Source organism: Mesoplodon bidens, assembly GCF_964165515.1.
Source record: "Mesoplodon bidens genome assembly, chromosome: 18".
NCBI lineage: Eukaryota > Metazoa > Chordata > Mammalia > Artiodactyla > Ziphiidae > Mesoplodon > Mesoplodon bidens.
Genome location: NC_138175.1, coordinates 11,243,172 through 11,257,178, shown reverse-complemented (window position 1 = coordinate 11,257,178; position 14,007 = coordinate 11,243,172). Strand labels below are relative to the sequence as shown.

Sequence of the window (14,007 nt, the reverse complement as noted above, 5' to 3'; positions counted from 1 at the left end):
TACACTACCCATATAGTCATGTGTGTTTAGTAATGACTGGGAGGTAACAATAGTTAATTTGGAGACTATTTGCCTTTTAACTAAGAGATCTGGTTTCTAACCATCATCACTACCATCATCATCACCACCATCACCATCACCATCATCATCATCATCATTTAAGCAGAACAGACCAAGACTGGAATAATGCATGTCTGATTCAAATCCTTGTCCTGCATTTCCCGGTTGCAGGACCTATGGGCATGCTATAGAAGCCCTTTAAACTGCAGTTTTCTCACCTGTGAATAAGTGATAAAATTAGCACATGCCTCAACAGGGTTGTTCTCAAGGATAAATGGTGTAAATGATCATCATCATTCCTTCTTCACCTTTATAATAATTTTCAAGCATTTGGACAATTTAATTCTTACACTAGGCCTATGAAATAATTTAACTCTCATGCTGGATTGTAGTAGGCAGAATGATGGCCCCCAAAACAACCATGGCCTAATTCTTGGAACCTGTGACTATATTAGGTTATACAGCAAAGGAGAATTAAAGATATAGATAAAATTAATGTTGCTAATCCGTTGACCTTGAGATGGGGAAGTGCTTAGATTTTCCAGATGGGCCCAAGGTAATCACAAGGGTCCTTAAACAGGGAAGAGGAAGACAGAAGAGAACCAGAGAGATGGCAGCAGGGGGAGGACTCAGGGAGGTGTTGCTGATTTTGAAGATGGAGGAAGAGGCCGTGACCCAAGAACGCCAGCCACTTTGGGAAGCTGGAGAAGGCAAGAGAATGGCCTCTCTTCTAGAGCTTCCAGAAGGAACACGACCTCACCAACACTTGATTTTAGCCCAGTGTGATGCATTTCAGATGTCTACCTCCAGAACTGCAAGAAAATAAATCTGAGTTGTTTTAAGTCACTACGTTTGTGGAAATTTATTACAGCAGGCATAGGAAATAAATACTGTCGTTAACACCATTTAGTGGTGAACAGTAATTCCTCTTATAAACTCATTGAGATGAGGAAACTGAGCAAGATGCTGACAGTTTCAAGCTGTAAAGTCTCCCAGCTGGTAAGTGGCAAAGGCAGGACTCAAACTGTCCTGATTTCAGAGTCTGGATCCTTGACCATTGCTCTGGACCTGGATGTGCCATCAATGGATGCTAGAAAGCTCTCAACTTCTCCAGGCCTTGGCTGCCTATCTATAAAGGAGGGGGGGTACTTCCTTGGTGGCACAGTGGTTGAGAATCTGCCTGCCCGAACCCTGCTCTAGGAAGATGCCACATGCTGCGGAGCAACTAAGCCTGTGCGCCACAACTACTGAGCCTGTGCTCTACAGCCCGCAAGTCACAACTACTGAGCCCCCATGCCACAACTACTGAGCCCACGCGCCTAGGGCCCGTGCTCCGCAACAAGAGAAGCCACCGCAATGAGAAACCTGCGCACCTCAAAGAAGAATAGTCCCCGCTCGCCACAACTAGAGAAAGCCTGGGCACAGCAATGAAGACCCAACGCAGCCAAAAATAAAAGAAATAAAAAAATAAAGGAAGGGGACTGAACCAGATTTCTTCCAGCTCAAAAGGTGGAGTTGCTTTTCAGAATGACATCATTAATGGAATGTCAAAATCATGAATCGCCAAAGTCATTCCAGTTTGTTCACCACATTCTATTGACTAAGGTAGAAAGTGAACACATCTATTTTGGGGAAAACAGTAGCGATGAGCGAGGATACAAAACACGTGTACAACACGTGGTCACGTGTTGTACTCCTGAAAATCCAATGAACCAGGCAGGCACCTGATTCTCCAAGCATTCCAGTTAATAGCCATTTCATGGTTAGAAAATATGGCAAGAACATACTTAGAAATATTTCACAAAAAAAGTGTTCCACGGGACTGAGAAAAGAAAACACAAGGAAACGAGAGATACAGGCAGTGAGCCTGGTCTTACGGACCGTAAAATTCTTCTCCCAAAAAGAGAAGGGAAGGACCTCTAGGACACTGCTTGGAAACACCACCACCAGCAGCGGCCCCAGAGAGGCACCACACATACTATATCCAAAGCTCAATACAGCTCAGAAGACACAATATGGAAACATTTCCCATGGAAATGGAACTGCTACTGACATTAGTAGAAAGCCTAAGGCAGCCTTCCAACAAAATGAATGAGGTTCATTATCTCCGTGTGCTCCCCTATTGGGTCATGGGGGGACAAGTTAAGCCGGGAAAAGGACAATCTACATCAAAATGGAGGTAAGGGAGGTAACCATTGAAACAAAGCCGCAGTTCGAAAGGCTTTCAGAATTAAATTGTTTTCCCTCTTACAGCCAGGGGAAAGCCATAACCCACACCCGGAGCCTATGCGGCAGCCGCCAAAATGACCCCAGGGTGGACCAAAGCAAAGGAGACCCCCTCATTCCACAGCCAACGCCAAGCCACAGGGCTAAGGAAAGGGGGCAGCTGGAGAAGACCAGGAAAATAAAGCAAAACACAAAAGCACAGGGATTCCAGAGTGAAATACGACAGGCTGTATGAACATGTTATTTCTTCTGCGGTGAAGTACAGAAGTCAAACGTAATTAGAGCCAACGACATGCTCTGACGACCCGAGAGCCCTCTGAGAAGGCTTCCTTTCAAAGTAAACAGAAAGGAGAGTTTGCACTTTTTGGCTTATCCTTCCCTCTTTTTTCCCCAGCCTATTCATCTAACTTTTCCTTATCTATATAATTCCCTAGACTTAAGTCATAATTTAAGGGAAAGGAGAATAACCACGGAGACTCCAAAGGTCTCATGTTGCCGGGATGTGACTCTTTAAGGAAAGAGTCTCAATGCCGTATGTTGTTCTGTTCTGTCCCTGGTTGGCTACCTTCTCCTGCTGTATTCTGAAGATTGGATGCCCCTTCTGGGGAAGCGTGACATACTCAAAATGGTAATGGTCCTTGCATATCAAACTCTATCAAGCATCTCAAACTTAATATGTCCAAAACAAAATTCCCCAGCTGTCCCCCCAAATCTGTCCCGTGTTCAGCCTTCTCCAGCTCACTAGGCGTTTGCCAAATTAAGATCCACATACCATGGAGGATACACCAAAAAATGTGGATAGTGTATGCATAAACTTTCCTAATGGTTATGCATTTAAATTGCACTAGAAAAATATGCAATCCTATATCAAACTGGCGATTTGGTGGTTATTATTTCTTAGGACTGGACTTTTATTTTTTTTTAAATGAGTTGATTCATAGAAAAGCAACAAGTGAAAAATAATACAGAGATATGGCACAACTAATAAAGGTAATTGTTAAGGACTGAATGTTAATGCTGACGTTTAGGAAACACTGGTGTTAACAAATGAAGAGGAGGAAGCTTAACATCCATGTGGGTGATGCAATTTGTTTAGCTTCCACCAAGGAAGCTTTTTTTTTGTGGCTCTGGGCAAATGGAATACATTCTCTGAGCTCCACTTAAAAAGTGGGTGATAATTCTCACTTCAAAAGGCTTTTGTGAAGATTGAGGAAAAGTAAACTAAGTCTCTAAGTGGAATGCCTTATGTGAGCAGAGGCTCACTTAGCAATTGCTGGGGGTGATGGTGGATGGTGGTGACGGAGGACAGTAGTCATGGTGATCGCGATGGCAGTGGGGTTGCTGACGAGGGTGGTAATGGTAGTGGTGATGGTGGTGGAGAAAAAGGAGGAGGGAGAAGAAAGGAGGAGGAGAAGGAATAGGAATAGAGAGGGGAAGAGGAGCTATAAATCTCCAAAATTTCCATGTATCCAGATACCTAGAATGTCCACGTTTCTCTTTGGATACTAGGAATTAACCAACTTAAAAATGATTCTACTTTTTAGGGATGTTGAGATGGTCAGTGATGTAGTTGTCAACCAGCTGGAACCATGCTTCTCCCATTTCTACGTCCTGGACTTTTGCGTTTTCCCATATATCTTTTTCACAGAAAGGTAAGTCTTTCTTTTTTTTTCACTTTTAATTTTATATTGGAGTATAGTTGATTAACAATGTTGTGTTACTTTCAGGTGTAGAGCAAAGATGAATGGATAAAGAAGATGTGCTATATATACACAATGGAATATTATTCAGCCATAATAAAGAATGAAATAATGCCATTTGTGGCAACATGAATGGATCTGGAGACTATCATACTAAGTGAAGTAAGTCAGACAGAGAAAGACAAATATCATATGATATCGCTTATATGCAGAGAATCTAAAAGAAATGATTCAAATCAACTTATTTACAAAACATGTAAGTCTTTCCTGAATGAAAGATGACACAAAAATTGTGTTAAGATTACTCAAGATACACCTTGATTCTCAAAAAAACAAAAGATTACTCAACATACATACAAAAAAAGTGTTACGATTACTCAAGACACATACAAAAAAGTTAGCTACCAATGATCATGTTCATATTACTGTAAAAGACATATGTATGTCTTCTGAGGTGGTGATGATCTTATATGAATTACATTAAAAGGGAATATGAAAGAATGATAACAAAAACAGTTACGAGCAGTAGGTAAAAGCTACTGTATCTAGATTTACTACTTGTGATAAAATCTTTGTCTACAGAGGAGGAATTTTCTTTCAAGGACGCAGTCAGATGGTATTTAAACCAGGCACGGTCTATAGGGGATAAGCCTGGATAATTCACTGACAGTAAAATTGCCACTTAATTATCACGCCAAACAGATGACATTTTAGAGATAACCCAGACTCTAACCCTTGGCCTTAGCAAACCAAATGTTTATACTTCTGGTAGATACACAGACACACGATAGAATCTTAATGTAAGTTTGAAATCACAAGCAAACATACCTTCACAAAACCAAGGCTGCATAACTTGGCTTTTGCTCCAAATTGCCACTTGCACTGTGTGTCAGCATCATAAATCTGTCCTGGTAGTTGGTCCGGATATTTATACTGTCCTGTTTGTTTGGGCTCATCCACCAGACACCCAGCCTGAGGTGTACTGCAGTGATAACACGTCCTTATTAGTTACCATGTCTATCTGTGATCTGGCCACACAAAACACCATACCTCTGAATGCATTCATGTGAAGAAAAATGTAACATGGCAAAGAAATAGGTACATGCTTAAAGTTAAAAGAGTGATTCCTGTCCCGTCTAAGAAGATGAAATTTACACAACTGCAAAGTGTTGCACATGGTACTGGAAGTTATAGCCATCCAACTTGTGAGGCTTGACCTACTAGGAGATGGGAGAAGTCAGTATATTTGAAAACTTTCCCCAATAGTCTCATTCAACAATATTCGACAAATTTGTCTGAGTGCCTACTCTGTGGTGAGTATTGAAGTTACAAAATAAACTAGTTAGAGACAGTTACTTGTCTTCACAGAGTTGAAAGTCACGCTGTATTTTTTACAGACAATGGGGCAGTGGTCAAAGATGTATTTTACCTCAATCTTTATGAGCAAAAAACGAAAAAGATTTTGAAACAAATCAGGGAATCAGGACAAAGGATGCATTGAGAAAAAAAAATCAGTCTTAATGGGATGGATTTTCATAGAAAGCACCTTATCTCCACTTACTTAAGTAATTAAACTAGGATGTCACTGAGAGGTAAAACAGTACGGTGGTTACGTGTGATTTTGGAGTCAGACAGATGGGGGTCCTAGTCAACCATGCAATCAAGATCAACTCTTATACATCTCATTACTGACATAATTTGACTTCGATAAGAGTTGTTAACACATCAAGCGAGACAATGTAACATGCTCACCACAGTGTAGGAAGCATTCAAAGTTAGCTTCTGTTGCTGTTATTATTATTATACACAAAAAAGCATTTAACTACATCATAAAAATGATGGAAGTTCAATCTATACTAAATTGACCTTGATTTATAATATTTACTGATTCCATTCTCACATGAAATAGAAGAGATAACTTCAGGCCCCGGATCATAAATTTAAAATGAATTAGAAAATCTTCTATGTGAGAAAGTCACATAGCGAGAGGCATGTCAATTTTTTACTATCCTTTGGGGCATCATTTGGTTAGACACCCTTCCACTGAATCAGCCTTGCCTGTGTGTATGGCTAATTCTGTAAACATCTGCAAATAATATGCACTGGCACAGGTTCAAACAAAAAAGCACCAGGGGAATAATAATTCTCAAAGAAACTTGGTTAGTTTCCCTAATATCTGGTCAAAGGGAGATGCGATAAGAACCTGAGTGTTCTTGCGAGTCAACCTAGATTAACAAGCTATATCTACATACATATAAAATGATACAATACATGTATGTTTAACCACAACTCTAGTGTTGTAAAATGGTCAAATATATTTAAGGAAATCAAAGGAAATGTCGAAGAGTTTCAAGTTTGTGTTCATCATTTACTATGAATCAAATAGTGCTACCTTCCTAACTCCCATTTTACTAATGAAATCTAGGAGTTTTGAGTTATTGAAGGGACTTTACAGAGTTATCATCATGCCCTTTGGATGTCTCTTGGACAGAGCTAGCTCATGGCCATTTCAAACAAAAGAGCCAATCAACACAAGGCTCCATTCAGTGTAACACAAGCACACCATTTTAGTGCTTTTAATACTCTTATGACTGAGTTGATTAGATTAAAATAATTAGTTACAGTAAAAAGGCAATACATCCAGCAACCTCTGGACATCATAGAGGAGAGAGAGTTCTAAGCACAGACCATGGAGTCATAACAGACCTAAGTGTGAGTCTTATGTTGACAACTTACCAGCTATAGACCCTTAAGCACAATTAACCTCCCTAAGACTCAGTTTCCTCAACTCTAGAATGAGGATAATAATAGGATGATGTGAGGATTGAATGGGGCAATATATGAGGAGCATTTAGCACAATATTAGACCTTCACTGTATTTCTTCAACAATAATCATGACAATATCATCGTCATCAATCCACCAAGTATTTGTTTTCATGTCTGTTGAGCACCGTTCACGGTCACTACTCCAAACCTGGGAACGCCCCTGGCTCTGGCCTGTCTTACCTGAGGAATTTCTTCAGATACTGCCGGCTGCACGAGGACCATGAGAACACCCCATTGTTTCCGGTCAGCGTGGGAGACATGATGTTGCCTTCCGCTTTCCTGCAGGGGTTGCCTTCCCCATCGTGAACCATGCCGAAACTAAAACAGAAAGAAGAAAACAGAAAGCCTTCTGGGAACCCATTTCCCAAACTATAAGCAGAGGAAGAAAAAGATGTATTGAGAATCAGGGAACCCAAGTGAGGGACAGTCATAGACATTGTAAGAAAAGGGAAAGACAAAACGAGGTACTATCTATTGTTGTAAAATTCATGTAGAAAATTCTAAAGAATGCTAAGGGCTTTTTAATATTATATCTTGGCCACAAAATCAAAGAAGGATATACGTGCTACAGATTTTAAGGGCAAGAAACTTTTGGTCAAGATTTCCAAGTTAAACTAAAATGATGAGACAGTCAAATTCTTTTATTCCAAACAGCAAAAATATTTTTCTTGTCACCCGTATGGAACTGTGGTAAGAAATTTCAGAATGAGTAGGAGTTAAGTACAGACAGAAGCTGATTATATATATACATCTATATCTATATCTATATCTATCTATATATATATATATATATTTTTTTTTTTTGCGGTACGCGGGCCTCTCACTGCTGTGGCCTCTCCCGTTGCGGAGCACAGGCCCCGGACGCGCAGGCTCAGCGGCCATGGCTCACGGGCCCAGCCGCTCCGCGGCATGCAGGACCCTCCCGGACTGGGGCACGAACCCGCGTCCCCTGCATCGGCAGGCGGGCTCTCAACCACTGCGCCACCAGGGAAGCCCTGATTATATTTGTTTATTGACTCTTCATGCATTAGTGTGACATATAAACTTCTAATGATGATCACTTTATTGCTGAAATCACAGACTCTTTATATAATTAAATTCCCCTACCTACAGTCATAAACAGCTTTGAAAATTAATTGTTGAATCCATCTACTGAAGGTGCATGATGGACTTCTTTTGAATGCATTTTTTGAGAAGACTTTAATTTGGCCTATTTCACCAAAGAAGGTTCTAGCAATAACAGAGTAAAAATAATTTTAGGTGGTTTACCTAGAAATCATATACATTACACCTCAATGACTCCCAAATCTCCTAACTGGTAGCATAAATGTGACATTAAAGTTTATATGCACATAGAATACACACACCACAAAGACAGAGCTTACTTCAGGCCATATTAAACTGGAAGAGGATGGGGAAATAAGCTTCTTAGGTCAACTCCAAAAAATTCAGTACCCAAAAAAGCTTTTTCTGACTTTTCTCTGGAGGTAGAGAATGGAGGGATACCAATTTATCATTGATTTAGATTGTTCTTAGCCTAATTATTTAGAGGAGTAAAATGTGTCTCTTAAGAACATATTTTTTAAGAGGCAGGTAGGATTTCTGTGGAAATAAGCATGCTACTTTGATATAATAATTTATCCATATAGCCATCCTTCGAAGGTAGCCTATTCCAAATAAACAACCATATTATAACCATAGATATGATCCTATTGTGACCCATGTCTGCAAACTAGCTATTTTCCCATCATTCCTCCCAATTTATCAGGCAAGGAATGGCAAGATGGCGGTATACTGTGGTCCTATCAGTGAGTACCCCAGGGCTTTAGAGGTGACGGATTCACACATAGGTATTAATTAACCTCAAAACACACTCGGGGAAAGCATTTTCCCATCCTCCACTTTGCCCAGTTCAGTTCATCGTTGTACCTAACCAGGAAACTAAGGGGGTTTGTTTGGGAGACACTCTTTCTAAATATATTTGTGAAAGTTAAAAGCAGAAGGAAATTTACATGTAAAGCACCACAGGAAAGGGTAAGAATCACAGAGATGGGGATAAGATGGGGAGAGATCAAAGCCATTACTCTAAGAGGAGAAGGTCTTTAAATCAGCATTTCACTGTAGTTTTACAGACAAAAGAAAACCAAGTTTGAATTGAATTTTGAACTTGAAATTTCTTAATTTTCTAATTTACTTTGATTGAACACCCTTTTAGAAGATAACATGCGTTTTCTTTAGCACATGTCAAAAGCCTTGTCAAAATCTCATGAATTGTCTGTTTCACAATTTAAGTCTGTTAGGCCAGGTTACTTAGAATTTGACTATGTACTTTCCACTATATCTGTTCTTCCTCCTACCTCTGGACTCTCCTCACCCCACCTGGAGAATGTCTTTGGTTTTCCTTACTAACGTGTTGGATTTTGATTTTGGTAACTTTAACTCACGACCAAAGATGATTACATTTTTTAAAGGCCAATACGTTTTTTTAAAAATTTATTTATTTTTAATTCATTTATTTTTGACTGCATTGGGTCTTCGTTACTGTGCGCAGGCTTTCTCTAGTCGTGGCGAGCGAGTGCTACTCTTTGTTGTGGTGTGCGGGCTTCTCTTGTTGTGGAGCATGGGCTCTAGGTGCGTGGGTTTCGGTAGTTGTGGCACGTGGGTTCAGTAGTTGTGGCTCGCGGACTCTAGAGCGCAAGCTCAGTAGTTGTGACACACGGGCTTAGTTGCTCCGCGGCACGTGGGATCTTCCCGGACCAGGGATCGAACCCGTGTCCCCTGCATTGGCAGGTGGATTACCAACCACTGTGCCACCAGGGAAGTCCCTAAAGGCCAATACTTTTTTAAAGGTGAGAGACTGGTTCATGTGGACCTCATGCTGGTGAAACAAATTTAGATATTTTATTTTCTGCACTTATCAAAGGGACCTTGTGCCTAATGGGCATTTTTGCACCACTGTTCCAATAAAATTGGTTCATTCATATCTTGCTATGAAAGCAGTTGTGCATAGATATAAAATGCTGGGTGACTGTTGGATAACAGTAATGGTCAAGATTCAAATTTTCTGAAGATAATAAATAGCTCACAAGACACACTAATACCAAAATACCAAAATATAAATTATAGTTGCGAAATAGATCATGTTTGCTTTTATTTTTAAGTCAGAAATTAACTAATGCTCTGAAAATGAGCATTCAATATAAATGCTGAATACAAGACACACACACATACACTCCTAAACTCATACACCCTCTGAAACAGTCATTTTGTGAAGCAGTGTGCTTATTCCAATATAGATGCTACTGCTTAAATAATGTTTGAAAATTCTCTGTAGAACTGTATGTTTACCAGGTTATATGCTTCATAAAATACATTCATCTCATTACTCTTAGATTTCTTATTCCTCCTTTCTAACCCTATTCTCACAAAAGAATTAAATTAAAAGAATATTAAGGACATGCAATGACACCGAGGAAAAGAATATCCAGCATACACATACAGCATACACAAAAGTTTTTAAACAATTAACATGTCATTACATTCTAGGAATTGACATGTCCCCATGATTATTTCTGTAGTATAATGAACTAAAAGTAGCTTTACTGCCGCAAAACTTGGAAGAAAATAAACACATGCCTAAATGACCAGAGGATCCATTAGATAACTCGCAGTCCATTTATGCACACAATGTAACACTGAGTAGCTATCAAATGTTCTTTAACAAAAGCCTCAACAATGACTGGCCTTTGATTGAGCCCTTCTTCTAGTCAAGTACTATTCTAAGCTTTATACAAGATTTATCCTATTTATTCTACCCAGTTCAATAATAATCATTAGAGGAATGTCAATGAATCACCCAACTGGTTTTCATAGAAAGTGGTATATCAAGGGGTCGCTTACTTGTGCCCTGACTCGTGAGCGATGGTGAAGGCCAGGCCAAGTCCCGTGTCCTCATTGATGGTACAACTTCGGTACTTACTGCACATGCCACTGATGGGGGCAAACCCTGTTGAAAGAGCAATTTCAAACCCAAATTCAAAAGGAACACACACAGATACCTGATCATTTCTGATGCCCTCAAAATGTTCTGCACAGTTTTAGTTCAAAGGATTAATGTATTTTCTTTTTTTGGTAGAAAAACACTAAAGGTATACGCCTCTCTGCCCTCTCTAAATAGATAAGAGTAGGACTTAATACTCTCTTGCTTTTAAAAGATATTGTCATCAACTGACCCTCCTAACAACTGTATGAAGGCAGTATGAGTATTGTAGTTCCCATTTTATATATAGGAAGGATAGCAAGTCACAGGATATTTATATGCCTGATCTAAGCTCATTATTTGGGTCAGAACAATTGCTAAAATGATAGCTAAACCAATGTAAAATAGTCACTTAACGGTAGTATTAGCATCAAAGCTCAAGGTGTATTTTCTAAGAGAAAACAAGGTATATTTTCTAAGAGACGTATCCTCATTTTTTTCTAAAGCAGGTAACATGGAAAGGCCTAAAGAGTGTTAGCAGATTAACTTTATTTTTCTCCTATTCATTATAATGTGATAAATGTTCCTCTTCCCCAAAACTACCTCCTTCCAAGAGCAGTTATAAAATCATTCCAGCCTGTTCTCGAGTTTATCTTGAACTACATTATAGTGTTGAATGTCTTTCTTCCCAAGTGTGGGTCTTCATAACTAGTAGAACAAGGATATGTACCCAGGAGTATGAAATATATGCTTGTGAATTGACTGCATCCACCTTGCTGCCATGATGTAAGTGAGGTCATCTGGTAAACCTAATGTAGAGGCAAACATCGTGGATGGCACCATCATCATCAACGCTAAATAAATGGCAGTTAAATACCATACACTGTCCTATATGCCTCGTATACATCTACGTGTGTATAATTATATATTAGAAACTGAGGCTCAGAAAGGTGAATTAATTTGCGCAAGATCTCACAGTCATAAATTCTAGACTCAGGATTTAAGTGCAGACATATTCAAAGTCAACACCCATGTTCTTTGCATTAGGACATGCTGCCTTAAATACGTGACTTATAGACCAGTTGTTAGGGTTATGTCCTAACATAACTGTACTTGTTTCTCCAAGCCTTTCCGTATATTTTGGTCTCTGACTAATAAAACTACTTCTTCTCAGAATCCCTCTTCAAAATAGCAACAATGCACTGGGCTATCAAATGTCACTTTGCAAATTCCAAGCTCAGAATATGACTGAATGTATACCACCCCCATCATAAAAACCCAACCTATGGAACAATACCCCAAACGGTTGATTCTCAGTCATGCATCGTGTTTTGAAGACTGTGATTAATGGTGAACTATTAAAATAAACTTATTTTATAGGATATAATACAGGCATTACAGAGAATTTTTTTAACATCTTTATTGTAGTATAATTGCTTTACAATGGTGTGTTAGTTTCTGCTTTATAACAAAGTGAATCAGTTATACATATACATATGTTCCCATATCTCTTCCCTCCCTCCCTCCCACCCTCCCTATCCCGCCCCTCTAGGTGGTCACAAACCACCGAGATGATCTCCCTGTGCTATGCGGCTGCTTCCCACTAGCTATCTATTTTACATTTGGTAGTGTATATATGTCCATGTCACTCTCTCACTTTGTCACAGCTTACCCTTCCCCCTCCCCATATCCTCAAGTCCATTCTCTAGTAGGTCTGTGTCTTTATTCCTGTCTTACCCCTAGGTTCTTCATGATGACCTTTTTTTTTTTTTCTTAGATTCCATATATATGTGTTAGCATACGGTATTTGTCTTTCTCTTTCTGACTTACTTCACTCTGTATGACAGATTCTAGGTCCATCCACCTCACTACAAATAACTCAATTTCGTTTCTTTTTGTGGCTGAGTAATATTCCATTGTATATATGTGCCACATCTTCTTTATCCATTCATCTGTCGATGGACATTTAGGTTGCTTCCATGTCCTGGCTATTGTAAATAGAGCTGCAATGAACATTTTGGTACACAACTCTTTGAATTCTGGTTTTCTCAGGGTATATGCCCAGTAGTGGGATTGCTGGGTCGTATGGTAGTTCTATTTGTAGTTTTTTAAGGAACCTCCATACTGTTCTCCATAGTGGCTGTATCAATTCACATGCCCACCAACAGTACAAGAGGGTTCCCTTCTCTCCACACCCTCTCCAGCATTTATTGTTTGTAGATTTTTTGATGATGGCCATTCTGACTGGCGTGAGATGATATCTCATTGTAGTTTTGATTTGCATTTCTCTAATGATTAATGATGTTGAACATTCTTTCATGTGTTTGTTGGTAATCTGTATATCTTCTTTGGAGAAATGTCTATTTAGGTCTTCTGCCCATTTTTGGATTGGGTTGTTTGTTTTTTTGATATTGAGCTGCATGAGCTGCTTGTAAATTTTGGAGATTAATCCTTTGTCAGTTGCTTCATTTGCAAATATTTTCTCCCATTCTGAGGGTTGTCTTTTTGTCTTGTTTATGGTTTCCTTTGCTGTGCAGAAGCTTTTAAGTTTCATTAGGTCCCATTTGTTTATCTTTGTTTTTATTTCCATTTCTCTAGGAGGTGGGTCCAAAAGGATCTTGCTGTGATTTATGTCATAAAGTGTTCTGCCTATGTTTTCCTCTAAGAGTTTGATAGTGCCTGGCCTTACATTTAGGTCTTTAATCCATTTTGAGTTTATTTTTGACTGCATTGGGTCTTCGTTACTGTGCGCAGGCTTTCTCTAGTTGTGGCGAGTGAAGGCTACTCTTTGTTGTGGTGCGCGGGCTTCTCATTGCAGTGGCTTCTCTTGTTGTGGAGCATGGGTTCTAGGCACTCGGGCTTCAGTAGTTGTGGCTCCCTGCCTCAGTTGTCGTGGCTCATGGGCTCTAGAGCACAGGCTCAGTAGTTGTGGCGCATGGGCCTCATTGCTCCGCGGCATGTGGGATCTTCCCGGACCAGGGTTCGAACCCGTGTCCCTTGTGTTGGCAGGTGGATTCTTAACCACTGTGCCACCAGGGAAGCCCATAAAAGTCTAATCTACTTTTATCTTTAATATATTATGAATGATTATAAAGCACTTCAAGGAAAAATATATTTTGAGGAAAAAATGGGAGTAAATCATGTAAACTTTTCTCAGTACCCCCACATTTTTACCATCCATCTGGACTATCAGTTGTGTCTGAAAAATATGGCTC

General features: G+C 39.6%; 1 protein-coding gene across 1 annotated transcript in view; it reads right to left on the bottom strand.

Annotated features, from left to right (window-relative positions):
• ADAMTS18 (ADAM metallopeptidase with thrombospondin type 1 motif 18) overlaps nt 1-14,007 on the bottom strand; it is a 152,817-nt gene that overhangs the window by 64,548 nt on the left and 74,262 nt on the right. Inside the window, exons 6-8 of the mRNA XM_081217380.1 lie at nt 10,714-10,819; nt 6,994-7,131; nt 4,815-4,968 (exon numbers count right to left, since the gene is read on the bottom strand). Of these exons, the coding sequence (XP_081073506.1) occupies nt 4,815-4,968; nt 6,994-7,131; nt 10,714-10,819 (398 nt within the window). The remainder of the gene's footprint in view (nt 1-4,814; nt 4,969-6,993; nt 7,132-10,713; nt 10,820-14,007) is intronic.